Raw genomic sequence first — 26,751 nt, forward strand, 5'->3', positions numbered from 1 at the left:
ATCTCATCACGGCGGTGTCTGGGCTCAGCTAACAAGGTACACTACACCTGCAGATGCGTCGCGAACCAAGAATAACGTGCTGTTGGTTGGCGCGGTCAGCCGCGCTGCAGTGTCGTATATGCACCGCGTGTGGCGGCAGGCGCCGCCCCCTTCAATGATTCACTCGCGACCAACATTTGGCGCCGCCTGCGGTCGCGAGGCGCCTCGTCGCCATGCGTCGTTGCGACGTCTCCGCATTTCGGGGCACTTTGGACAATGAGCTGCGCTTTGTATCCAGGCCACGGTGGTCGCGAGGCTGTCACCTTACCTAAGCGAGAGTATCACAAGAGCATCAACGTTCTTGCTAGCCGCCCCAACTTTTACTGTTAATGCGACAGCGTTTACAGAGATCGCTAAGTGCTCTGCGGCTTTCGTCCTTTGCGCGAGGCGGGCCATAAAAGGAAGACGGGAGGACATAGTTATTGCCCGTGGTCCGCTCGAAATGATCGGGGGTTCTCACACATTACACAAAGTATTCGGCGCTCGCGGTTGATGGAGTAAGTAAAAACGTCGCTATTATATTAAGAAGCAACCGGAAGAGAGGAAGCGAGAGGGGTAGGAATTGCAGTTTAGGCGGTCGCTCGTGGGCCACCGCAGACTGACGATCTTCGGGGCTGTTTCTTCGTGAATGTTTGTTCCATGCGCCATACCGAGGGCGCGCGCTTCCGGAGCTGGTTGTGGAGACTTCAGGTCTGCCGACCTCAGGAAACTGCAGCAATATGGACGTATGGAGCTCTCGCGACGCATGTGGCCATGGCCTTAGCGCCTCTATCGGTCACCGTGATGGGTATTCAGGCCAGGTGACATAACGGGGCGCAGAGTAGGAGGCACTGATGTCACATCCTTTCATTCGTTTCATCCCTGAAACTCCTTTTTTTCTGCGTAATGTACCATGCCGGACTGGGTCTGGGTTGAACTCCCTGCACATCTCTCTCTCTCTCTCTCTCTCTCTCTCTCTCTCTCTCTCTCTCTCTCTCTCTCTCTCTCTCTCTCTCTCTATCTATCTATCTATCTATCTATCTATCTATCTATCTATCTATCTATCTATCACATGGCACACACGACAGCATATCGCCGTCATCATATGCATTGTCGTCAGGAAGAGGGGGTGCGTTAGAACGCTTTCGGTTTCGAGTACACCTTTTTTTTTTTTCGGTGTGCTGCTTTAAGTGATTCTCTCCGCTGCATTATGCCCTGTAGAGCTGCTAATGCAGTGGCGATGTACAAAGCTGTCGTGTTATTCTGCTCTACAATAACACGGAGCGCGCTCGGCCAATTAGGGCACTCGAATAAATCGCACGTCTCCATTCATTATGGAGACTGCGACGTTTTCACCCTCGTTGTTTTCCTTTCCCCTTTCCCCGCTTGTCCGACGCGTGTGCTGCACAGCGAGGCGCCGTCCCGTTCCTTCCCGCCACCGTCTCTCTCTTCGGGTCTCCCGCCGCTGATTCTATTTGGGCGAAGACACGGCCCGAAATCTTCGGCCTCTCCCATTCCAAACACGCGCGCGCGCTCACCAGAAATTTGCTTTTCGATGAATTCTTCGTCTCTGCGAGTTTAGTACTAAACTTGGCGCGCACATGACTCGGCGCCTTGCGGGATGGGAACCCTGGGCGGCCTGCCTGGGCGTTAATTAACTCGGTGCTCGAAGCGTGTCACAGTTCCGCCGTCTACACATCACCGCGTGCGATTTTACGTCTGAGCTCGCGCGACGAGTGCGCGCACCGCATGCCCGAGCGAAGATGCAGTTAAGTCTGTGCATCTGGGAAAACGTGACCCAGCGCCCGGGCGCTGTAGAGACAGTGGCAGCAGCGGCGGTCCTGTTTTACGGCCGCTCAGCGGTTGATTCATCCCCTCCCGCGTATTTATAACCGGCGCGTTTGCCACCGTAATTGCGAACTCCTCGTCGTCCAGAATCGCGAGCGAGCGAGCGAGAGCGAAAAAAAGTGGCGGTGATTTCGCTGGCCGCGGAAAGTGTGCATCTCGTTCGTGGGCCGCACATATATTATAGTCGCTCGCTCCGCTCCCTGGCAGAACCTGAAACTTTGAAAAGATTGAAAGTGTCTCGCTTATATGGAGAAAGGAAAGCGCACGTGCAAGAAGAAGAAACAGGAGCGGAAAGAGCGCATTCTCTTCGTCTTTCAGCGGGCGCGCGCCCGTATACATACCCAGAATTAAAATTAATCTCACCAGTGCCCTGTTTCGTCGTCCTCGTCTGTGTTTTTATTTATTTATTTATTTATCATACCCTCAAGGTACGGTTGTACATTGCAGAGGGGAGGGGCAAAGTAAGTAAATACAGAGGCAAATCACAAAATAAGAAAGGAAGGCAAACAACATGGCAAAAAACATCGTATACAAAATAATAATGGTAAAAAGAAACTTGTGAGCGTGGCAAAAATACATGGCATAACAAAATAAAGAAAGGAAAGAACATACGATATAAAAATACAAGCCAAAATGTAAAAACAATGACATAAGAGCAGTTATTATACAGAACAAGCAAACGCAACAATAATTTATAACATGAAGCTTTGAAGTGTGTTTTTAAAGTTATTGGTGTCAATAATGCTTGTAAGTAATGCGGGTAAGTTATTCCAATCTTTGCTCGTTTGGGGAAGAAATGAATATGAAAAGCCGACGGTGTTGCAGTGCGGAATGTTTACCTTTTGGCGGTGGTCTAAGCGAGATGAAATGTATGGTGGGGGTTGGACAAAGATAGAACGTAAATATGTGTTATGGTAGTAGATTTTATGGAAAAGACATATGCGAGATATTTTTCTACGGGTTGATAACAGCGGGAGGTGAAGGAGAGCTTTCATGTTAGTGACACTCGCAGTTCTTTGGTAGTTGGTGAGAATGAAACGGGCTGATCGATTCTGTATTGCCTCTAGAGACTGTATGAGGGTGTCATGACCGGGGTCCCATACTGATGACGCGTACTCTAGTTGTGGGCGAATGTAAGTTGTGTACAGTAAGAGTTTTAGTGATGATGGTGCTTGAGAAAATTTTCGACGAAAGTATCCTAGTGTGCGAGTGGCCTTAGATGTTATGTGATCAATGTGAGTTTTCCAGGATAGATTGCTGGCAATGTGAACCCCCAAGTATCGATATGACGTTACACATTCTAGTGGGATGTTATTTAGCGTATAGGTGGGGCAGATGACGTTAGTACGAGAAATCCTCATTGTCTTACACTTTCTAATGTTTAATTCCATGCGCCACGTACGACACCACTCATTTATGTTATTGAGATCCTCCTGAATTAGTAGAATATCTGAAGAATTAGTTATTTTACGATACAAGACGCAGTCATCCGCAAAAAGACAAATGTTCGAGGAAACGTGAGTGGGCAAGTCGTTAATATAAATTAGGAATAATAGAGGACCGAGCACAGACCCTTGCGGGACGCCGGAGTCAACAGGAGCTAAAGGTGAGTTAGCGTCATTAGTGGTTACAAATTGAACACGTGATGTCAGAAACGCGCGAATCCAATTAATTATGGAGGGGTCTATGTTTAGAACGCCTAATTTATGAAGAAGCAATGCATGGTTCACTTTGTCAAATGCTTTAGAGAAGTCGAGAAATATACAATCTGTTAAAAATCCAGAATCTAAATTGGCATGTAGGGCATTAGTGAAGAGGATAAGCTGAGTGTCACAAGAGAAGTTCTTACGGAATCCATGCTGCATAACTGTGAAGAAGTTGTTATTTTCAAGAAAATTAACCAGATGCGTGTATATTATATGCTCCATAACTTTGCATGGTACAGATGTAAGTGAAATAGGTCTATAGTTGAGTGGATCATGGGTTGGTCCGGTTTTGTGAATGGGGATTACTTTGCCAATTTTCCAATCGTACGGTAAGGTGCCAGAGTTGTAAGATTGTGAGTAAATGCATTCTAGTAGGATTGAACAGTATTCCGCTGTGTTTTGTAAGAATATAGTGTTAATTTCATCTACCCCACATGATGCTTTAGGTTTTAAGTTTTGTATTATGGCTTTGATACCAGTTGCGTCGAAAACGATGGGATCCATGAAATGGTAGTTAGTTGATTTTATCTCAGGCATCGGATCAGGGGTCTGAGGTGATGAGAATGACTGAGTGAAGGTATCGTTAAGTACAGTAGAACACAATAGGTCAGGTACTGGGTCCCCAGAAGTTGTTAGCAATGATATTCCAGTTTTATGGTTGTTTCCTCGTATGGCTTCCCAGAAGCGTTTTGGATTAGTCTTCAATAAATTTGGAAGTGTACAATTAAGGAATGAAAATTTGGATGACCTTAGGGCTTTAATATATGAAATTGCTGCGTGTTTATATGCTAGCCAATGTGTCTGTTTTGAGGAATGTTTCGCTGTACGGAATAAACGTTTTTTCCTGTTTGATAACCGATTAAGATATGTGCTGTACCATGGTGCTTTATTGTTGGCATAGACCAGTGCTGTTGTTTCTTTATTCTTTTTTTTTCGTACGCTCTGCTCTCAATATTTCCTGACACGCGCTCACATAGATTGAAATTGGTAAATCCGGCGCATTTCCCTTTCTTCTTTTCTTTCTTATTTTGTGGAGTGAGATGATCCGGGACAAGTTATGCGCGTATATTAGAAGAATAAGATGGCAAATTGCAACGTCCATATTACCACGTGCCTTCTTGTGTCTAGTCGCGCTTGATTTGGCAAAGTGTATGAGGAGGCAGAAGAGAGCACTGCGCGACAAGTTCTATGCACGCACCTCGTCATTGAAGACCAGTAATTTAGGCTTTCTTTCTTTCTTTCTTTCTTTCTTTCTTTCTTTCTTTCTTTCTTTCTTTCTTTCTTTCTTTCTTTCTTTCTTTCTTTCTTTCTTTCTTTCTTTCTTTCTCTCTTTCTTATTTCTTCTTTCTTTCTTTCTTCCTTTCTTTCTTTTTTTCCTTTCTTTCTTTCCTTCTTTCTTTCTTCCTTTCTTTCTTCCTTTCTTTCTTTCTTGCTTGCTATCTTTTTTACGCGTGCCGTCGATTTGCGCGTGCCGACAGCGATGGGTACGAAGCTTAAGTCCATAGAGTGCCGCTTCTCGCTTAGAAAGTAAGGTGCTGTTTTTACCTCGCATTTCGCGAGCGTCCGACGGCCAACAGCACCGGTCACTTCACTTCCGTCATGACCCACTTTTTTCTAAGCTTCAAGTTCTGAATTCAGCCAACTATGATAATTTACAGGCAGATTTTACGCCGACTCTTGTCAAGAAGAAGAAAAAAACATAAACACTTTAATATGGAACTGCAATTTAGGCAAATTGGTTAATTCTTCATTTTGATATTTAACAGCGCACAAACACGGGGACGGATAGAAAGAACGGCACACACCCACCGGCGCTGACTCGCAACTCAGCGACTCAGCTCAGCAGCTGCGAGTCAGCCGGTGCTTGTGGTGTGTGTCGCTCTTTCTATTCGTCCTCGTTTTCATGCGCTGTTAAATATCAGAATAATGTGGAACGTGCTCTAACGCGAGCCTTCGATGTGCACTCCCTAATTAAATTTTAATTAAGTTATGAGGTTTTTACGTGCCAAGACCACTTTCTGATTGTGAGGCACGCGGCGGTGGGGGACTCCGGAAATCTAGACCGCCTGGGGTTCTTTAACGTGCACCTAAATTTAAGTATGCGGGTGTCTTCGCATTTCGCCCCCCATCTAAATGCGGCCGCCGTGGCCGGGATCCGATCCCGCAACCTCGTGCCTAGCAGCCCAACACCATAGCCACTATGCAACCGCGGAGAATGTGCGATCCCTGTTCCAAGAATTGGGCAGAAGGTGTGAGCCGAATCAGGAGTGCAAACCCAGCAGAGGAACGCGGCAAGTCGCCGCTTCGGAGCGGGATCAGCATTCCCACAAGCAGGAAGCACGTCGCTACCAACCACTCGACCCGTTCTCAGAGTTAACCCTTACTCCATCTAGCCCTAGCCCGACTTTATCATCGTCGTGACCGTCAGCCGACTTAATTTTGTATACTACAGGACGACAGCATCAACCAGAGATTTCCAGTTACCGTTGTCCTTCGCCAGCCGATACCAATCCTATGCCTGCGAGTTTCCTCATTCGCTCGCTCCGTATAATGGTTTGAAGCCCTCAACTGTGTTTTCCTGCCCTCAGAAGCTGTTCTGTTGCTCTAACAAAACACGGATACGGCGTTTGACTCCTGAGCACGACGTCGCGGTTTGTTAACCGGCAGCGTTGGCCGCATTTCGATGGAGGCGAAACGGAAGAAAAGCTCGTGTATTTAAATTTGGGTACAGGTTGAGGAGCCCCCAAGAGGTGAAAATCAATCCGAGGAGCCCTCCACTATATATACGGAGTCTCTCTCACAGCCTCGCTGTTGCTTTGGGACGTTAAACCCAAGGAATCAATCGCTCAAATCTAAGAGACGAACATCTTTTTCTGCGTATTACACAACGTGGCCAAGTTCAAATTATGTCCAAGTCCAAATCAGCATTCTTAAACGGATAGTGAAGCGAAACACTAAGCTGTATTAGTAGGCTATGCATCTGGGGTTAAGCAGCCACTTTTATTGTGGCTGGAAGATTGGTAAGCCTGATTGGTCGCCCAGCTAGCTACTGTATTCCAAGCCTGAAAAGGCGCGAAATACGAAGGACTGGTGGCGACACCATCTTTCGGTTCCCAAAGCAGCTGATATCACAACTTCTTTCACACACAACCACACAAACATAAGAAGGGGAGGGGGGTAGCCGAGGGGGGGTGTAATAAATGAATGCTTATCAGCAAAGATGAACTACATTGCATTTTAAAGGAAAGAACGAATAAACTCATTAGGTTTCAAAGAGACATTTACTGCGCCAAAGTGTTAAAGGAAAGAACGAATAAACTCATTAGGTTTCAAAGAGACATTCACTGCGCCAAAGTGCGACATTTACTGCGCCCCCCCCCCCCCCACCTCTCACCAACCCACCCTCAAATAGGCGATAATACCTGTACTTTCAGATCCGTAACAAGGTGAAGGTTGGCTTTTATTTACTTGAGTGTAATATTCAGCGGTGTTTCTGTCATGTGAATGAAAACACTTTTTTTAATAATTCTTTACCAGTTTAAACGAATCTAGTCTTGCCATTTACTGTCTCTTTAAGTCTCGCTATAGAATAACGCGACTACCCGCGCTTTCTCTGTTATCTATGCTCTTGTCTTCCCGTCTCTTAAAGTTAGGTCTAATAATTTCCTTTAAATCGGTCGTTGCGCGGTCCTTAACTCGCCTTCAAGTTTCTTTCTTTTCCTTCGAGTATAGCTTGGTCCCCCCGATAGTTTAGTACCGGCAGAATACAGTGATTATATATTTTTCCTTCGCAAACTGATCCAAAGAAATTGCGAAGCGGGGTGGGCGCGTGCCAAAACCAAAAGAGCTTCATTCTGCATCTTCACACAGGCTTACGCTCGGCGTGTGTGCATGACACCTCGCCGAGTATATGCGCGTCTGTCTCGCCGTGATGAATTCACCGGCAAGTTAGTTTTCACGAGCTTTCTCCGGCAATACCTGTATGAAAAGGGCCTGCGCCGTTTTATTTATTTGCTGACTACCGTACGCCGCAGGGTGCAACCCGTACGAAATAAAATTGAAACAAGAGAGCTCTACTTTCTCAGACGGCCCAGCTGATGAACGTCTTTGATGACGGAGCGTTACAGAATTAATTCGTTCTCGCCACGCTGCAGCCTCTCCTCTTAGAAAGGCGGCAAATTATAATATTTCAAAGAATACTGGCACTTCGTTAGGCGCACGCATAGGCCTCCGTTCTCAATAACGAAAGAGACACGCGACCAGCATCGTTAAAGCTCACGCCCGTGTGGTGTTAGAAAACAAGCTTACAGTATCGGTTTGAAGAGCCGCGGTGCACGGGTGGGCTGTGCGCGCTGTTGTATTTAATCAAGCGTCTACCGTGCGCGTGTTACCATTGCGAGCCCATTTGGTAGAACGACAAACAAACACACGTTCCTGGGCTGCGTTCCAAACAGCTATTCGGCTACACATCGCAACGCCTGCGTTGTGGGAAATAGAAGCAAAAGTATTAAACAGCGCGCGTGCAGCAAGAGAACCGAGCACGCCGCGCCACTTCGCCTTTCCGAGGCAGCGTCTGCCTCGTTGGGCGGTGGCTTTTTTTTAAACTTGCAGCAGCCAGGCAGAGGCGGACGCTTAGCGCGCCTCTGCGTGACGCCCGCAGAAACGTTGGAGCCAAATGTGCGCCCGGGGAGCCAGAGCGAAAACGGCTGAAGAAGGGGGGCGTCCTCGTTGGCCACCCGTTTCACGGACAGCTTCCGCCGCGCATCTCCTGGAAGCGATAAAAAGTGCACATCGGGCGCGCGCGCAAGACGGCCAAATTGAAGGACACTTTTCTAACTGAGGAATTTTCTTTTTTCTGTAGGCTCTTAGACTCGTACGAACGCTGCTCATCTTGTTACACATATTGAATTAAAAACTCCACCAAACGTCGAGAGAAAAATTGTAGGTTGTCCAGTGAAGCAGGTTTCGAGCCTCTCTGGCTGGCTTTTCTGTAATGAGCTTGTGCTCACTGTAGAGACATCCTGAACTTGTTCGTTAGCAGGTGCTCGCTAACATTTGCTCGCACGAAGCGTATGGTCCTAAGTTTCTGAGCGAGGACATGGCATTATTATTAAGTGGCTGCCGGGACATTGTGGCATTGCTGGTAACCACCTCACCGACGACGCTGCCCGACGTGCTCATGGTGGCGCACCGACACTCCTTATACCTTTATCGAGAGAAGACGCCGCAAGAGAGCTTCGCAGTCTCGCTCGTACCATCACGTTCGGTTACTGGCATACACCACAGAACTCTAACCGTCGTTTATACGGCCTCGACCCATCACTGAAACTGAAATTACCAGCAAACCTTTCACGACGTGACGCAACACTGCTGTATCGGCTGTGGGTAGGAGTATCAATCAGTAACTCCTACAACTATCGTTTTGGAATGGCGGACTCACCGATGTGTGCTAAGCGCAAGTGTGAAGAGACCATTAGTCATCTTCTGTGCCACTGTTCTCGCTTCAGTAACCATCGTCAGGCTCTCCAGTGTGCCCTGAATAGACTGACTGGACGATAGGCCATTCACAGAAGCAAAGGTCTTGGGAGCCTGGCCTCACAGAAAGCCATTCAAGCACTTCTTCAGTACCTGAAGGCAACCGACTTGAGTGCCTGACTGTAGACATCCTGCACCTAACTTAATGCATGTGAAAGTGCGATATAGATTCATGTCTTCTCTCTATCTCTGTTTCACTCGGCCATCATCCTCCCCACGTGTAAGGTAGCAAACTGGTCTCAGCCTGGTTAATCTCTCTCTCTCTCTCTATCTCTCTCTCTCTCTCTCTCTCTCTCTCTCTCTCTCTATCTCTCTCTCTCTCTCTCTCTCTCTCTCTCTCTCTGCCTCAGGTAAAAAAGTTCGTAGCTTCGCTGCCACTTCCATCAGTTCTTTTCGTCAGTTCCCTAGAGGTAACAAGAAATTCGCGTTTTAAATCGGTACTTAGGCTTTTCAGAAAGTAAAGGCAGGGAACGTCATCTGACTGAGGCTTGCCGTCGAAGACGCGCATTCGTCAATTTCTTCAAGAATAGCACGCAATTCGAAGAAACATAAATTCTGGGGCTTTTCCGAGAATGTAGTACAGGCGGTAGCCATCAGCCTTTCGTAACTTCGTGCGCAAATCGCAGCGTTCCCACGTTATTACTTCGGTAGCAAACCTGCACGACTGCAGCTGCACTTAGATAACCTGTGACAACCTTTGGATTGCTTCTGTTATCCCTGAGTTTCGCCTCCTGTGCAACTTCAGACAACGGCCTTCATGGGAGGCCGCTCTTCGGGACACTTGCTCGGATGACGAGCTCTGGCTGGGGGACCGCGCTTGCCTAGAGATGTCGGCCAGGGGGCTCCCGGACGTCTAGGGGCCCAACCACATTTAAATAGATCCAATAAAGTTTTATCCATCCATCCATCCTATAGTTCCCAGTTAGGAGCACGCGTAATGCTTCCAATGTACTGCCGACCGTCTTGCTGCAGCGTCAAAAAAAACGCAAGTTGGCTTCCCCTCACACAATATCTTGTTGCTGAAAAGTCAGCTTTAAACCTGCGTCCGCCGCAACGTGCAGACGCATTCGAAACCTCTCGACGGTCCGACATGCGGACCAATGGAAGTTCAGCATTCCCGAATTTCTTCCGATGCCCATCTTCGCCTAGACTACTCGCACAACTAGAAACAATTTGTTGCCCTTTCTTCAAGCACAGTTTCTCGCGCATGAATTCGCTGTGACTGTGCTGAGCGTTCCGCGTAGTCCTTAGAGGCTATACTTTCCTTTTACCCACGCGATAAGGCGTAGTTGACACAACTAAATGGCGCCAACGACTCCATACACTTCATGTCATAAAAAAGAAAAACGGCATGCCGGGACTGAAGACGAAACTATAGTGCGCCAGAACCAGCTCTCGCTCCCTTCGGACTCCTGACTCGAGTAACGCATACGCTTACTTTCTTCACCACTGGTCCCTGTTTTCGTTGCATGCAGCGGGAAAGTTCCCGTCCTTTCTCTGTTCCCGCAGACTCGGCAAGGCGTATACGTCACTCGCGCCGCACGTAGTGAGCGCGAAGGACGAGTGCATTTCTTTTCAGTAAAGTGAGAGCGAGCGCACTTTTCCGTCGAGCGGCGCGCGCGCTTTCCCGCCAATTACAGCAGCGAGCGAGCAGTTGTTTGCCGCTTTTCAGTCGAGAAAAGGTGCGCCAACCACCTTCCATCCCCTACGTCGCCTTCCCTCGTTATCCTTTTACTTCCTTCATTAGGTGAGCCCTTTTCTCCCCTTCTCACTTTTTTTAATAGTGCGTCGCATTAAAACTGCTAATATCGTGCAGTGTGCTCGAAGCTAACGAGCTGACGTCAGCCAATCAGATTAATTCTCGAGACTAACCGCACCGTGAACGCAGCAAAGGTTCGCGAACAGCAGTCGCCTTTGCTAGCTCATCGTGAGCTATCTCGTTCGTCTGGCACACAAACAATGCCCTAACATTCAGCGTTCAGAGCACTTTACGCTCGAACGACTGTTTCCTGTTCTGCGAAACGTAGCAGTGCACGGTTTTAGTGATGCATGCCCTTGGAATTCTCTGCGCATCGGGGCACACCCGTTCCCTGGCTGCCGCGAGCATTGCGAGGCACTTGTGTGGCTGCATTCGGCTTTTAAGGGCGCGCACGCCGTTTCGTGAGCGCTGAGCTTTAACTGGGTGACACAGAATTCTCCGAGGAACGCGTGAGCAGTGTGGGCTCGCGAACCCTCGCGCAGTTGAATGTGATGGAGACAGGACGAGAGTGCAGGAGACGCCGTGTAACGTGCGTAGTACTTCTTTGACGGCGACGGGTTTTGCCAGTTCAGCTGCGCCCGCGTTCTTTTCAGTAGCCATTCACCTCGCGAAAGGCCGGTAGGGTGTGTCATCCGTGTTCTCTCAATGTAGCATATGCACACGGAGACAAAAAACACACGCCCGCACCCGCAAACACGCACGCAAACACAAAGACGCACGCACACGCGCACAAGCGCGCGTGCGTATGTGCAAAGAAACGAAGCATTTGGCATGTGGACGATCTTATATTCTGTAACAGCTGAAAAAATTCAACTTAATATGGCTCTTAGTATGTAGCATTAGAGTGTACACCCCTTTTAAATAAGGTAATTTCTTTAGCAACTGTGCGAGCGCAAGTTTTACGGACACGACAGCACGGACCCGCAGTGTTCTAGTAAAAAGAAACGTAGGACAAAATGATGAGGCACACGTCCTAAAAGATGAAACATATTTCTAAAAGTCTCCTTTGTTTTTTGCATGACATCAGAGCTTACAGTGACAAATCAGCACGTACTTGAGGGTGGTCAGGTGCCGGACAATCAATATGACGTGGGTTAGGTTAGCAACTTCAGCCTGCTAAATACGCTTCTTACGAGCCCAAAGCTTTCTCTGTGCCGGCCACTTGATATTCTCAAACATAATTAGCGCACGCTTGTGCGTTATATCATCGGGCTCCCATAAACGTGCCGCAGAAAGTTCGAAGGCAAATGTACTCTTCGTTCACCATTGATTCGACAGCTCGGCGGCACCGACGCAGTCGTGTCTGAACGGCACTCGGTGGCATCTCCGCATGACTGGGTGTCTGGTCGCGATTGCTGGGAGTGCGTTGTTCTGTACCGCAGCCGCCGAGTTCTTTGTTCGCTCGTCAGCAACGAATTCGGCCCACAAAAGACTCTTCGTCAGCAGGCCTTTGTCGAGTTTTGTCGTTGCCCCACGTGACCATACTGTCGAAGAATGCAGCGCGCGATGTTACTAGGCTCTGCACTCAAAATCTTGTCCATTGCCGTTCGGTTAAAAGAAATGTGAGGAAGAGACCGAGAGAACCAAGACACACAGGTGGGGAGGGGGGGGGAGGGGGGGGGGGGACTGTCTCTACCCTTGCTAACGCTAGGGCTCCTTATGTTATCTTTCAGAAAATATAGGGTAACTCTCCCGTACTGAGCAATCTCGATGTCTCCTGTAGCTCTTTATTTTTGTCGAGTGATGAAAGTCTGAAAGAACATGCCATTGAATAGCTGGCTATTCTAACTTTATCAGTGATAAATCCTCCACGGCGAAAGAAAGCGAAACCAATATAGCGTCACGTAAGCGAAAACCGAAAAATAAAATTTAGTACCCTTCCACTCTGCAAAGAAGCAGAACCAGCGAAGCTGTATTGGGATGACTATATTGACAACTACACTGATTTACATTGATTGCTGTAGAATTGCTACATTGATTAAATAAAGATACATAACTTCGCGGTTTTTATCACCTTTTACTTTGTCTCCTTCGTTACCACAGTCTTTGTGGTCGCTGTGGTACACCGCGATCGGCAGTACTGCTATGCTAGACAGGTTCTTGACAAAGGGTAAATCTATACACGACCGGTGACGCGTGGTCGGCACACTGACGTCCGCGTAGCACTCAATTCCAAACCATTCCAACAGGAAGGATACAATCCATTTGACGTGGGGGCGGGCTAGGTGGACGTTCAAATCGACGATTGGTGGTTACGCTGTTGCGTTTTATTATATATGCGTTTCGACCCTCCAATGGCAGCAAGGGGGCGCCGCAATCCTACGTTTTCTAATTGGCCATTAAGATCATGGGTCATCACATATGGTCTATAAGATGATAACATTCAGAGCGACCATCGCGACTGACAACATCACGCGGAAATAGTAATGCGCTTTATACATAGATGGAAGGATGATTATATTCAGAGCGACCGCCGCATGTGGTCGCGCCGGAGGAGTTTTCGGTGTACTGGCGACACGCGGACGGATGGACGGACGGACGAATCGGCAACCCATATAGAGCTTCGCTGTAAAAAGCGGAGAGAAAGCGCCTTGTGGTGTCCATGCTACTTCTCTGTCCTTGCGTTTCGCGCAACCTTCACTTTATCATGAAAAGTTAAGAGTGGCACGGCTGAGAAATGTAGTCCTCGGGCAATGCGCTCAGACACACACAAAAAAAGTAATAACAATAATGTTTTAAAAAATATTGCAGAATATTTTTTTGCACCAAACAAGAATCCATCCGTAACGTTGCATATATTGACACTACACACGACACTTCTGTCACACTGGGACGCGGTGCCGGGCTTTCAGCGTCACGGCACAGTGGCAGTGTGAGATGCGTTCCGGGAAACCGTGCGTTCTCTGGGTTGAATCGATCGATTTCCGTCCACTGCACTGATGCGCGTTTCGTGTCTAAACGTGCTTGCATACATTACTCTTGAGGCGACAGCGGCCGTTATTATTATGATCAAGTCGAAAAAAAGAAAACATAACGCAGAGAGTTACGAGCCACAACAATAAAAAGGGATTGGTCTTAGCAGCAGAGCACGTAATATACGCATAATGTCAGTAGCGTTCCTTGCAGCCGCAAATGTTGCGCTTCTCCATATAGATGTTACCACATGTCCTGTTCGATAAAAACATCATAATTCTAGAACTGTTCAGTCATGTGACCCACTCCTTCTGCCGGTCCCGCATCTTTGTCCTTAAATCCATTTTTTTTTTCCTTTTTCACTTTCTCTTGCTTTCAGGTCTTCGGCAACTTTTGTTTTTTCTTCCTTGCCGCATCACAAAGGCTGAATTCTCATTGATTATACTTTCAAAAACGCTTTCGGCTTTTCGTGGCGTAACATTCAACATTACGTATATTTCGAGAGACGAGTGTCCCGTCTGTTGGTTTGTCCAATTAATGAATTTGCACAGAAATTGATATGCTCAAAAGCGGTCAATGGAGAGTACGTTCCCGGAATTCGCGGGAATGGAATGAAGGAGCTACAAGGATAACAACGATTCGCGTTAGTGAACGTTCGCGCAAGAATCTTGGGGTGCGATCTTAATTGTACGCGTTCCAAAATAGAACGGAGGCGGTCCGTTCCACCGAGCCGCACACGATTGGTCAATTTGAACCGTGACGGACGCCATGACGTCACTTGTGACGTGATATCTGCTGTCAATCAGTCCGTGTTGTCTGCTATCGAACGAACGCTACGGAACGGACCACCTATTTCGTGAAATAAAGAACGGACCACCTCCGTTCGACTTTGGAATGCGCACAAGATCGCACCCTTGTTGTGCGTACCAAAATCTAAAGGTAAACTCGATTAGTTTATTTCTGCATAGCCAACGCGCGCATACCTTTTTTTTTTTCATCCAGTGGCAAAGGAACGTTTATCTTCGGTGACTACGCTTAGCTATGATTATCGGCAGAGTATCAACGTATCATTGAGGGTTGCGCAGGCTTCAACCGCTTCGATTTTTAAAGCTTCGCTTTAAAAAGCAATGTGGAGTTCGAGCGTAGTGCTTTGCAAAGCACCAATTAATTTCGTGGCGCATTTAGGGCCACATACATTGTGATTGGTGACAATTTCAGAATTTCTATACAAAGTGCCTTCGGCACCGACCAGATTTATTTTGCCATTTAAAGTGCGCCTTAACATGATATATACTTAAGCAAAATAACTAAACGTGTCATTAATAAAGATAAAAAAATTATAAAGTAAACGACATTTAAACTTTACGGCGATTCTCGCACACTGACGCTGCTGTAAATCTTGGAAGGCGAAAACGCTTCATGTGTTCGAAATCTCTTCATTAAAGCGCCTGTTTACAAGGCAAAAAAATAATAGAGTGAAAAATCAGGGCATGGTTCGTTTTTCGTTCTTGTGTCGTTTCTTTTCCCTTTATTTTCTTTCTTTTTTTTCCTTCTTTTGTATATGTGTATGTGCGTGTGCGTGTCAGCGCTGCCGCTCAATAAATCTCTACAGGGATATGGGCTAAGAAGCGCGCAAACTTGTCCGCAGGTGCTGACCATCTTCTCGGCATCCAACTACTACGACATCGGCAGCAACCGCGGGGCGTACGTCAAACTGGTAGGCCCCAAGCTGGTTCCGCACACCGTCATGTACGTCAGCACGGCGCAGACGCGGAAGGCCACCATCCAGCAGAGGTACATATGGACCATCTTATCCGCACTGTGGCAGCAATGTATTTGTGATCCCAGAAAACTTTCGGTATCAGGTTCGGTGTTGGCACCTGAGTTTGCCAGGAAAACTAAGTTTGTTTTACAGCGAAGCTGTATATGGCTGACGCCGAAAACTGACGCTGACGCCGAAACTCCTCCGACGCAAACCCATGCGCATGCGCGAAAACATAAATAGAAGGAGAGGCGTGCGATTGGCTGCGCCAGTAGTGACGTCGTTGCTCTCCGTCGCAGCCGAGCGCGCGTGGCAGTTTCTCTCAGGCTCCGAAATGGGTATGCCACGAGTCATGCGCACTCCTGAGGAGCAGGCAGCTTTCGATCAGCAATGCCGCGAGCAGAACCGGGAACGAGCTCGTCAATGCCGTACCGATGCTGCAACCCGGGCACAAGGACAGGCTCGTGCAGCCGAACGCAAGCAGCAACTGTGTAGCGAGGATCCGGCAGTCTACCAAGCCGTCGTTTAAGGAACCGTCGGGATTAACCCAGTGTTAAGCACCGGGGCCGCATGTTTCAGCTTCGCTGGTTAACCATCTGTACGGAGTGCTTGGGCGGTGATTTTTATTCAACTAAATGGATATGTTATTAACGTGTTAGTACAAGGAATACGCACCTGCATAGAGCTCATGTATGTAGTTGGCTTTCTTGTGCGTTTCCGTGTAAAATTTATGGAACAGCGTTTTAACCACGCAGCAATATTAGTGCGAAGCTGGACAACCGCGTTTGGCGCGTCGTAGGCGCCAACATCGGAAAAATCGGCGTCTACGTCAACATCCAAAATCAAATTTGAACTGCGCACCACGGTGATGTTCAGTAGGAGGAACGTTGTGGGCGCACGACGCCTTCGCATGCAGTGCAAGTCATTGAAGAAGGAGCGGAAGCTCCGCGAACGCGATGTTTGATTGCTAATAACTCTGTTGATGCAGAACCCACAGAAGTACTTCCTGGGGCAAATTATTTCTCAAACAGTCTCATTTAACTTCAAATGCAATTATCCGCTTCCGTAAAATGTGGCTCAGGGCCCCTTAAAGCAATTTGAAGCTGGAATAGACAGTGCCTGATTCTATAGAAGTACGGCCAGCAGACTGGAGAGAGAGACAATTAAAGAAGCACGAAGTGCAAGTCGAGCATTGTCCGTGTGCACTGCGTGGTCTTCTGTTTGAGCTCCTATAGTCCGATGACAGTATACTCGTATAAAATTCTAATTCTACGCTCGGTCGGCTAACGAACGTCCAGGTTTGCGTGTACTGTTTTTAAGTTCTCAGCTATCTTGAGTTGCCAGTGTTTAAGACATAGTGGTGGTATTAAAAATTGGTTCGAGTGTATTCAAAAATCTAGTAAGCACTGCACCGCAGAATCCGGATTATGCTTGCAAAATAATCTGTACAGGGTGTGGCCACACCCTGCACGGGATATTTTGCAGTGCAGTCAGAAACCCAATCTCAAGGTATTGCGTCTGGAGGGATCGGCCGCTCGTCAAAACGTGCTGACACTGCCGGTCAGCTATCGTCCCTACATTTTTGATCGAGAGCCATCCCGAGGGGGCACGTATACTACATATATGTAGGATCACGAAAGTCAGCATCATGTAACTCGTAAATGCGCGGCCTGGCTACTGCTGAAAGCCAAGGGCTCTGTTAACGCCTGGGCCTTTTCCCTCTTTTCTCTTCTTTATACCTCCTTCCTTCCCCAAGGCGCTGAGTGGTGCTTCCTAAATGGTAGCATAAAATAGCGCCTCTTCCTCTTCACAATCACTCTCACTCCCGAGGTAGTGCGTGAGCACAATCTGCTTCCTGGGGACGTATTCTGAAACGATCCACTTCGGCGATACTATCGCCGTTAGGCGCGCGCTGATTGGTTGGTTGAACAAAATCAAATTACGTAGTGCTCAATCAGCCGATCAGCTCATCCGATTGTGCTAAAACAGCCAATCAGCGCGCGCCGATGGTGAAGGCGTGGTCAAGGCGATGGTATCGGCGAAAGTGATCGTTTTAGACTACGGCTCTTGATTATCCCCAGATAGCAAATTGCAGCCCTTGTGTCTAGTGAACATGGCTCGCTAACATTTCTTCTCCACTTGTACACGCATGCGTCCACTCCTTGCATTGTAACACGGAAGAAGGAGGAAAAGAAACTTGCATAGAGACATGACATCAGGCAGCTAGCCTCGGCGAGGCAACCTCCCCTGGCGCTGCCATTCCTTTCCTTGGGCGCTCATCTGTGCGTTGACTATTGCGAAATAGGCCCTATGTGAATACCGCACGTTTGAATGCATTGTTTTGTTAGTGGTAGCTCGTAATGACCCCCTCGCTACGATGGGCCCTCGCTACCAGCTTTCCGCTCTGCTCTCTCACATACTCTCCGCACGATCGGCGGCTAGAAATTACCGCTTGCCAATCACAAAGTGAGGGCCTATTTCCCCGTAAGCCTTTCCATTATGTTTATTTTTTACCAGGCTTCAAGACTGTCAATTGAAGCTCCCTCCTAGTCAATTTCTCCACGCTTTGTAACAAGAGCAAAACTACTTTGTGACCTGATGCGTTTGCAGGAGCGGCTACATCGAACACAGCGCGCTCAGGGAGCTCAAGCAGCACATATATGCCTGCCAGACGCCTCTACGGGCAGAGTTCCACAAGTACGATCCAGAAGGAAAAGGTGACTCCTCTTCCTTTGACACGAATTGAAACCCCGTGCTCAAGTCACGAAAACTTTCCCGGGATGGAAAAGAAAGTAGGCCGCGGCACAATGAATTTTGAAGAAATATTTGCTTTACTAATATTTGGTATCGGCAAAATAGCTAGGCTAAACGACATTCGCCGATGATGAACTTATATGGTTGCAGTTGTTCTGCGCCTTTCACTGCTACTAATCATATATTTGACGAAAGACCGCGTACTGAACTTGAGCGTCGTATAAGGTTGTGTAAAGTAAAGCTTGAATAAAACAAAAGGAAGTTTAAAATTTGCTTATGTATGTCGCAATCCTTGCTTTCAATTATCAATATTATGTAAGTGTCCTCCTAGAGGACTGTGTTGAGTTCGAAGTGAGGAAGAATGTCTCTCTGGGATCCAGCCGTATCGCTTGCGAGAAACCGGCCAGGCATTCGCGCCGAACCCCAGGTAGAACCGCACAGAAAGCTTTGCTTTGAGAAAGTAATTATACGCTTGAAGGCGTATATTTGTTTCAGCGAGGATATTAATCTACCATCTGCTGCTTCATTGCGTAATTCCGCAGACAACAGAGCCGATCACCGGCACCACTGTAGAAGTAGTTCAGAAATGGTCGCAAATACCTTGCCACGGCTAATAAATTCTTACCTAGAAGCCGTCATTGACATCCATACCTTGACGCCATCGGAGCTCATCTGTCTGGTGAAAACTACCATTTAAATCGCCATGATTCCGTAAAACCATATGCATTCAATTAAAGAAATGTAATTTATTTCATGTAACCCACTGTTCTTTATTTTTTTCATTTCTGAAAGTGTTCTTTGCCACCGGTCTGCCAATATGTAAAGGGGGCCAGGGACCACTCAAGCTGCCAATAAGCAGCTTTTACCTTGGCCCCCTCCATTTGCTTGTAAATGGGCACAAATAAAATGAAATGAAATGACTATATATAAGTAGATATGCTATATGCATGCTCTCCTGTTTTGTCAACTATTCCGTTACACAGCAGCATCAGCAGCAGCCACGATCCGCAATGTCTGCGGGAGGGTTAACGAAGAACGCTTCGCTTTACCATGTTCAGGAGAACAATAGGGATTAACAAAAGGAAGCAAGAGGTATGCGCTTTCGTGGTCGATACAGGTAAAGTTGTAGCACTGGTCTGCTTTGGTAGGTATAAGGTCGTACGAAACTTTACGGTCAAGATAAGGATCGACGCTCCCAGTGGAGCAGTCGCCGAACGCTTAAATGTGAGGTTCGCGTGCCGTCGCGACTCGGTGGACGCTGTTCCATGCTAGCGCGACATAAATAAGTGTCCGAGCCAGCCAGACGTCGTTGGCGGCGTGTTCTCAGTCACAACAGCACGGAGAGGCGCACTCGGAAAAACGGCCGCTCGTCGAGCTGCGCCACGTGGTCGATAGGCGAGCGACCCGGCCGCTGCCATCTTCTCTGGCCCTCACGGGTGTCGTGGTTGTGCAATTGCCCGTGCCCGTTGCCTGTAGATGTAAACAAAGGTTATCGCCGCAGCTCCGGCCAAAGCAGAGTCGGGCACATTGTAACGAGGATTTATTGAGAAGCCAAGAAAAGGGTCCCTGCAGGCTGGCGTAGAGGGATGCGATCCCTCCGTTACAAGACCTAACTAAGAAATAAAGGAAAAAAAGGTAGCGTCTTCTATATCAGCTGAGAAGGGAGGAGGAAGCGTATTACGAGTGGAGCTCGCTGCCGGTGGAGGGAGCCTGGCAAGTAACTTGTGCCGATCGCTCCACCGAAGCGCCTTTCCAAATGACTGACATGCAGATCGCTCAGACATGAGGTCACGTAGTCACAAAGCGTTTTTTTTTTTTACTTTAAGTTAGGTCCGCCTGCGATTAGCCATGCGTGGACGTGCCGATCATGAGCAGCGGTCGCGGGGAACGCCGGCCAACAAGAAAAAGCTCTTTTAAACTGCGTAAGAGATGTGCTCCTTTAAAGACGAAGTCTTTTCTTTGTTTCTTGGGAGTTACTTTCACTTTTTCGTATACGGTATATGTTTTCCTAACCTCTTTCGTGGACGGACCCGAAAATAGTGCAGTTTAAATAGAAGTACCACTGGGGCCACTGGGTACGTGCCTCTTAGTATGTGAGTGGGTGTATGATGACTATGATGACGATAACTATAACTGATGGTGATGATCATGATGGTCATAATCATAATGAAGATGATCATAACTTAGGATGGTGATAGCAGATGACAGAATTTTGGAAGGCGATTTAACGTCTAGTTGACGTCGATCAAACTTTGTCGCTGTAGCGCGGCTCTCGCAATAAATTGTGGGATCTATAAACCTCGTTCTCACCCCCAACTCACTCAGCAAGACTTCGTCTTCCATCGACGTCAACTAGAGGTTGAGTCACCATCCATAACTTTCTTTCTTTCTTTGGTCAGACCCTTCCGCGAACGGTGCAAAACGACCTCCCGCCGACTTACCTCGATCGGTGTGCCTTCAAGCCATGCTCGCTTGCGCGAGCCCTATTAAACCGCCGTTGTCTCGCAGGTCAGGTGAGCCTGTCAGACTGGTGCACGGTGATGGAGAACGTGGTCGGCCTGCATGTCACGTGGCGCATACTGTGCCCCAAGATCGCTCAGTGCGATCCGGTCACCGGGGGCGTCCTTTACGAGTCCACCTTCGACGAGTACGCGCTCACCAACAAACTCGCTCAGGTCAGAACATGCAATCGTCCTTCTGGTGGTGCACAAAGCTTCTTTACAATTACGCTTAAGGAAAAGGCGGCAGTGCTGTGGCCATTATCGGAATACCAATATGAGAGGGGTAGGGGGGTTCTTCAGAATAGCATCTTCATAGAAAAGCCACAGCATACAGAAGGCGCGCCCGAAGAACAATATATTGTGGCTGTAATAGTGGTTTAGTGATAGTGCTTGCAGAGGCACGAATTGGCAACAGTTACTGAGCAGTGCACAATAGCGTTCAAGCGAAGGCCAACTTTGAGCATTGCTTACAAATGAAAACCTTCGTTTGGTTGTATGACTGTGGTTGCAGGGTCATGTGAAGAGGCACATTGCGATGGAAGCTACTTAGCGCAGTCGTTGACTCGAGTACCTGAGTCACTAACACATCAACACAGGCACTCAAGTATACAGTTATACGAGATGTTATTAGCCCCACTCGGATCGCCATATTTAGGAGACAAGAAGGTTCGCCGTTCACTGCGTGCCAGTTTCAATAATATCTACCCTTTTTTTGCTTTATTTCTTCTTCTTTTATTTTTCTAGTCGTGTAATATCTAAGCGCTTATGCTAGATGTGTTACATGGAAGCAAGCTGTACTGCGAGAGAGCCATGGTTTGTCTTGAAGGCCCAGTTCCAATAAAGCATTGTTTATGCACAGATTGCCGTGTCTTAGGCCAAGTCACCTTCAGAGACGCTTAACGTTCCCCTGTATATTCGGCATTCCCTAGGTAACGACGGCTCCCTTGGAGATACTCGCATGGACCGTGACGCAACACTTTTACCATTTGCGGTATTGTCAAAAAAAGTCACAGTTTCGCCCGACAGGCGAAGCATTGATTGCGATAGCAAATTATTACACACCTATACGAAGTAGCGTGCACTCGCGGGCACTCATTGTCAGTACGCTGGCGTGATGAAAAGCGGCAACATTAAAAACACAGTGCACACGAAGCCGCCGTGCTATATCCAGCCGCCTGCTTTTCGAACCCAGCGCAGATAATCCCCAAGGTAGAAAGCGCGCGGCCGCACTCAGCAGCCGCTGCTAGAGTGAGAGATGCTCACTAGCCTTCTCTCTTCCCCTCCCCCCCCCCCTTCTATGGGGGCGAAATGCAAAAATATCCATGTACTTAGACTTACATGCACGTTAAAGAACTCATGTGGTTGGAATTTCCGGAGCCCCCCACTACAGCGTGCCTCACAATCAGATCGTGGTTCTGACACGTAAAACGCCATACCCTCACCCCCTGTCCTGGTGCGCCCACATCTCCCCGCTACCCCTTTGCGCGCGTGAGAAGACGGCGCGCACCCTCCCCGCTTTCCTCCCTCGCGAGCGCGAGAAGACACCGCCGCATCAAACCACCATGCATATCGGCTCACTCTCGCAAGCTTTCGCTCGCACCTACAGCAAACGGTGCGCGGTTGCAATGTTATCACACTTTGTACGGAACACCACGGCGACGGCGGAAATTCGCCTGTAGTGTCCACACAACTGCTATCGCAATAAAGCTACGTGTTTTTTTGCCAGAGAGCTACTGAAACCTACCTAGGACTAAACAATGCTTCTAGTGCTCGTAGCTATAGGCTGCGAAACCGTGTCTTTATTTGAACAAAGACGCTGTCAGCGTTGAACTTTCAGTATTTATTGCTGGATGAGACTTCCATTGAAAGCTCTTCTGTTCATTTTCAGAATGGCCCGACCTTCCTCGAGTCGCTGTACAGAAACAAAGACAGCTTGGAAACAATATTCAGGATTATGGACAAGGATGGGTCCGGTAAGTCAATCTACAAATCATGTGTACGAAGGAACGACTATGTTGTGACGTTCGCGACTCACGGCGCAAACGACTTGGCAGGTTTCTAATTCTTGGCACGCTCGAAAAGATTAGTTACAGAAGAGTGCGCTTTTCGAATAATGATGAAATTAATCTTCACGCATCGTGAAACCAGGAGGCATACTGCGCAATGCAGCGTCTTCTGACATGACTCAGGCTGTATGTTTGCTTTTGACAGCTTCATATTGAAATATTGTAACACAAAGGAAAGAGACGCGTACAACTTTTCATCGGGCGAGGAGGAAACGTATGGCAATCGGCGCGCGACGAGCTTTTCCTCCTTTCTAGCCTGTGCGAGCCGATGCGGTGCTGCTTAAGTATGTTGCCGTTGTGTGGTGTGGAACGATTTCGGGGTAATTCAGTTCTTTTGGTAAAATAGTTTTGTGACGTCAGCTAACACAAGAATGTCGAGGAACCATTCCGCAGTCTGGCTGCAGTGATAACTACAGAAAGCGGAAGCTCTTTGCTGCGAAAACATGCGACGTGCGTCTCCAGCCATGGCGCGTGGTTTTTGGAAAAATTTGACTGCATCGGCTTCTGCTCGACGAAGACCAGCTGCATCTGCATGATTGCCACCGTGAACAGGGGAAAGAAATAGTCACCGATGATTACAACACTGCCTAAAGCGAAATTTGAGCGCAGCTCTATACGTGTTCTTATTTTACGATATATTGTCTGGCGTGGTCAATCTGTCTCGTACATCATCATCATCAGCCTGGTTACGCCCACTGCAGGGCAAAGGCCTCTCCCATACTACTCCAACAACCCCGGTCATGCACTAATTGTGGCCATGTCGTCCCTGCAAACTTCTTAATCTCATCCGCCCACCTAACTTTCTGCCGCCCCCTGCTACGCTTCCCTTCCCTTGGAATCCACTCCGTAACCCTTAATGACCATCGGTTATCTTCCCTCCTCATTACATGTCCTGCCCATGCCCGTTTCGCTTTCTTGATTTCAAGAAAAAGAAATGAGTATGGGCAGGACGTGTAATTTTATTTTTATTATCATACCCTCAGGGTCCAATGGGCATTACAGAGGGGGTGGGTACATGGTGTGGGGTCTGATGTGGGATATCTCACACCGTACTCTTGGGACAAAGGAACGACAACACAGTAGTGCAAACAGTCACAAGTGCATTTATTGCACCTTTCATACATCAATGCCTGCTAGCCGAGTTGCTATACACAAACATGCCGATGGGCGCGCGACAGATCTAGAAGTCCGACTCACCGCGACCGGAAGCGAGCGAATATGTTCGCTCCATGCTGGATCCCAGCGCCTGGTCGTTCGCGTGTACGGTCACGCGAATCGTGGCGCGTTCGATGGCGGCCACGCGAGGCGGTCTCGCAGATGCATCGGTCGCCGCGCACGCGGGATGTCCACGCTGTTCGGCGACCCACCGGGGAAGAGAGTTGCTGCACGTGCGGCACGCTCGCTGTCTCGAACCCAAGAGAGCAAGCGCCTTCCTTTCGGCGCCCAAGTAACTTCGCGGCCGCGCAACACTAGCGCCATCTCTCGCACTGCGCCTGTACCACTCGGACCGCCGCGTATGCGGCGAAGCCGCACTACAGGAGACGCGCTATGCGGGAAAAACATCAGGGGAGGCGCGAGGGTCGCGCATCCCCACATCCCCCCGACCTTAAATCTTATTCCGGCGAAACGTGACACGGTCTAACATTAACCAGTGCTTCGCGAACAGGGTGATACATGCAACAGTGGTCGCGCTGAGGAAATGTCTACACGCTGTCCATAACATGCGAGCCGACTGTTCTTGGGTACACCGCTGGCGTTCGCCGGTCACAGCAGCAGCTTTGTAGACTCGACGGCACGATTCCAGGCCAGGTCTCCGGAGACGACGACGACGCAGTAGTCGGTACGAGCAAGCGTCGCTCGCGCCAACTCGCCCTGCTGGCGGGAGCCGCAGTAGCTGTCGGTGACCGCTGTCCGCCGCCGAAGGTTGTGAGCTGGACACAGGAGGCCGCCGAAGTCGCCGCGCCGAACTGGCCACAGCATCACCATCGCCCGGGGTGGCTCGATCGTAGTCCGGGCAGCAGCGCAGACGATGTGCAGGTGACGGCAAACCAGGGGTGACTCCAATCACACTGCGTAAACTCAACACACTCGGCAAACACTAAAGTAGTGCAAGGGAGAGGAATTATGCATGCGCATCGCCCACGTGGTACGATGTTCAACTCGGCTAGCAAAAGATCGGGCAGCAACTCAGATGCTGAGTTCACGTGAACGAAGCTCGCTTCCTTGAGTCGAACGAGTAATTTCAATTCGTGCGAGGCTAAATAGAATGAGGGAAGCAAATTGCAACGCCTCAACGCCACGGTCCACCCGGTTGTGTCCCTCCACGTGCGACAGGCAGCTTCGTAAAGCCTTAGTCTTAAAGCGTCGCTACCCTGACAACAACCGGCATCCAAAAACAACACCCAAAATGGGCGCAAAACAGGCAGCCGCGAGGAGACGTCAGCTCTGTGAGGTGGTCCTACTCCGCTCGGTGCACACAGCATCCGAGTTGACGGCGCCCACCGTCCCAGACGGTGTCGGAGCGCCCGGTGCCAGGCCGCAATACCAGTCAGCCCGTAGTGGCACCTGTGGCCCGCGGCCACCCGGCTCCCAGAGCCGCGACTTCATCCGAGTCAAAGAGATAGAAGAAGCTATTTACATAAGAAATTCGGACCACCCACGAGGCTTCCGTACTCACTCGCTTCAGGCTTGCCACTGCTCCGCGGGCGCTCAGCCTCGCTCTCCCAGGATGCAGACCACGTGGCTCTCGTACCAACGAATGCCATTAAAAAAAACACTTGCGAAAAGGCTTAGCACGTTGACATGTTCAAACACACTACAACCACCGCCGCCTCGCTCAAGAAAGCACGCCGCTGACGCTAGCGATCAAAATCCACGCTAGGCCTACGCTTCGGTTCAAAGAAAGGTCTCGAACGAAGCAACACGTAAAATTATCGTCCGATGCCCCAAGAGCCCCACGTTGGGCGCCAGATGTGGGGTCTGATGTGGGATATCTCACACCGTACTCTTGGGACAAAGGAACGACAACACAGTAGTGCAAACAGTCACAAGTGAATTTATTGCACCTTTCATACATCAATGCCTGCTAGCCGAGTTGCCATCCACAAACATGCCGATGGGCGCGCGACAGATCTAGAAGTCCGACTCACCGCGACCGGAAGCGAGCGAATATGTTCGCTCCATGCTGGATCCCAGCGCCTGGTCGTTCGCGTGTACGGTCACGCGAATCGTGGCGCGTTCGATGGCGGCCACGCGAGGCGGTCTCGCAGATGCATCGGTCGCCGCGCACGCGGGATGTCCGCGCTGTTCGGCGACCCACCGGGGAAGAGAGTTGCTGCACGTGCGGCACGCTCGCTGTCTCGAACCCAAGAGAGCAAGCGCCTTCCTTTCGGCGCCCAAGTAACTTCGCGGCCGCGCAACACTAGCGCCATCTCTCGCACTGCGCCTGTACCACTCGGACCGCCGCGTGTGCGGCGAAGCCGCACTACAGGAGACGCGCTATGCGGGAAAAACATCAGGGGAGGCGCGAGGGTCGCGCATCCCCACAATGGTTTACAAACAAAAAGCATTCAAGCGTATAATACAAGGGCAAGATAAAGAGACAGTAAGAGCAGCAAAATGAAAGGGAAAAAAACAGCAAAATTCCAGTCATTTTAAAAGATAATCTGTCACAGCGGTCTTGAATGATGGCGCATCGGCTAAGGTGGCGATAGAAGAGGGAAGGCGGTTCCACTCGGAACAGGTTTTCGGCATAAAAGAATGCAGGAACAAGTCAGTGCGACAAAGAGGAACAGCTACCTTATTGCTGTGATCGATACGGGAGGATAAGTACACTGGCTGCGAAATGAGTTGCTGATTCAATGAATGTTGATGGAACACTTTGTGGAAT

The 26,751-nt window shown here is 48.9% G+C and overlaps 1 protein-coding gene across 3 annotated transcripts in view; it reads left to right on the top strand.

Moving 5' to 3' along the window:
• rdgC (retinal degeneration C) overlaps positions 1 to 26,751 on the top strand; it is a 352,883-nt gene that overhangs the window by 318,038 nt on the left and 8,094 nt on the right. For all 3 annotated transcript variants that reach the window (XM_065426871.2, XM_065426870.2, XM_070535421.1), the window contains exons 11-14: positions 15,428 to 15,573; positions 18,152 to 18,258; positions 20,804 to 20,970; positions 22,685 to 22,769. In XM_065426871.2, coding sequence (XP_065282943.2) covers positions 15,428 to 15,573; positions 18,152 to 18,258; positions 20,804 to 20,970; positions 22,685 to 22,769 — 505 coding nt within the window. The remainder of the gene's footprint in view (positions 1 to 15,427; positions 15,574 to 18,151; positions 18,259 to 20,803; positions 20,971 to 22,684; positions 22,770 to 26,751) is intronic.

This window comes from Dermacentor albipictus, chromosome 3 (assembly GCF_038994185.2).
Source record: "Dermacentor albipictus isolate Rhodes 1998 colony chromosome 3, USDA_Dalb.pri_finalv2, whole genome shotgun sequence".
Taxonomy (NCBI): Eukaryota; Metazoa; Arthropoda; class Arachnida; order Ixodida; family Ixodidae; genus Dermacentor; species Dermacentor albipictus.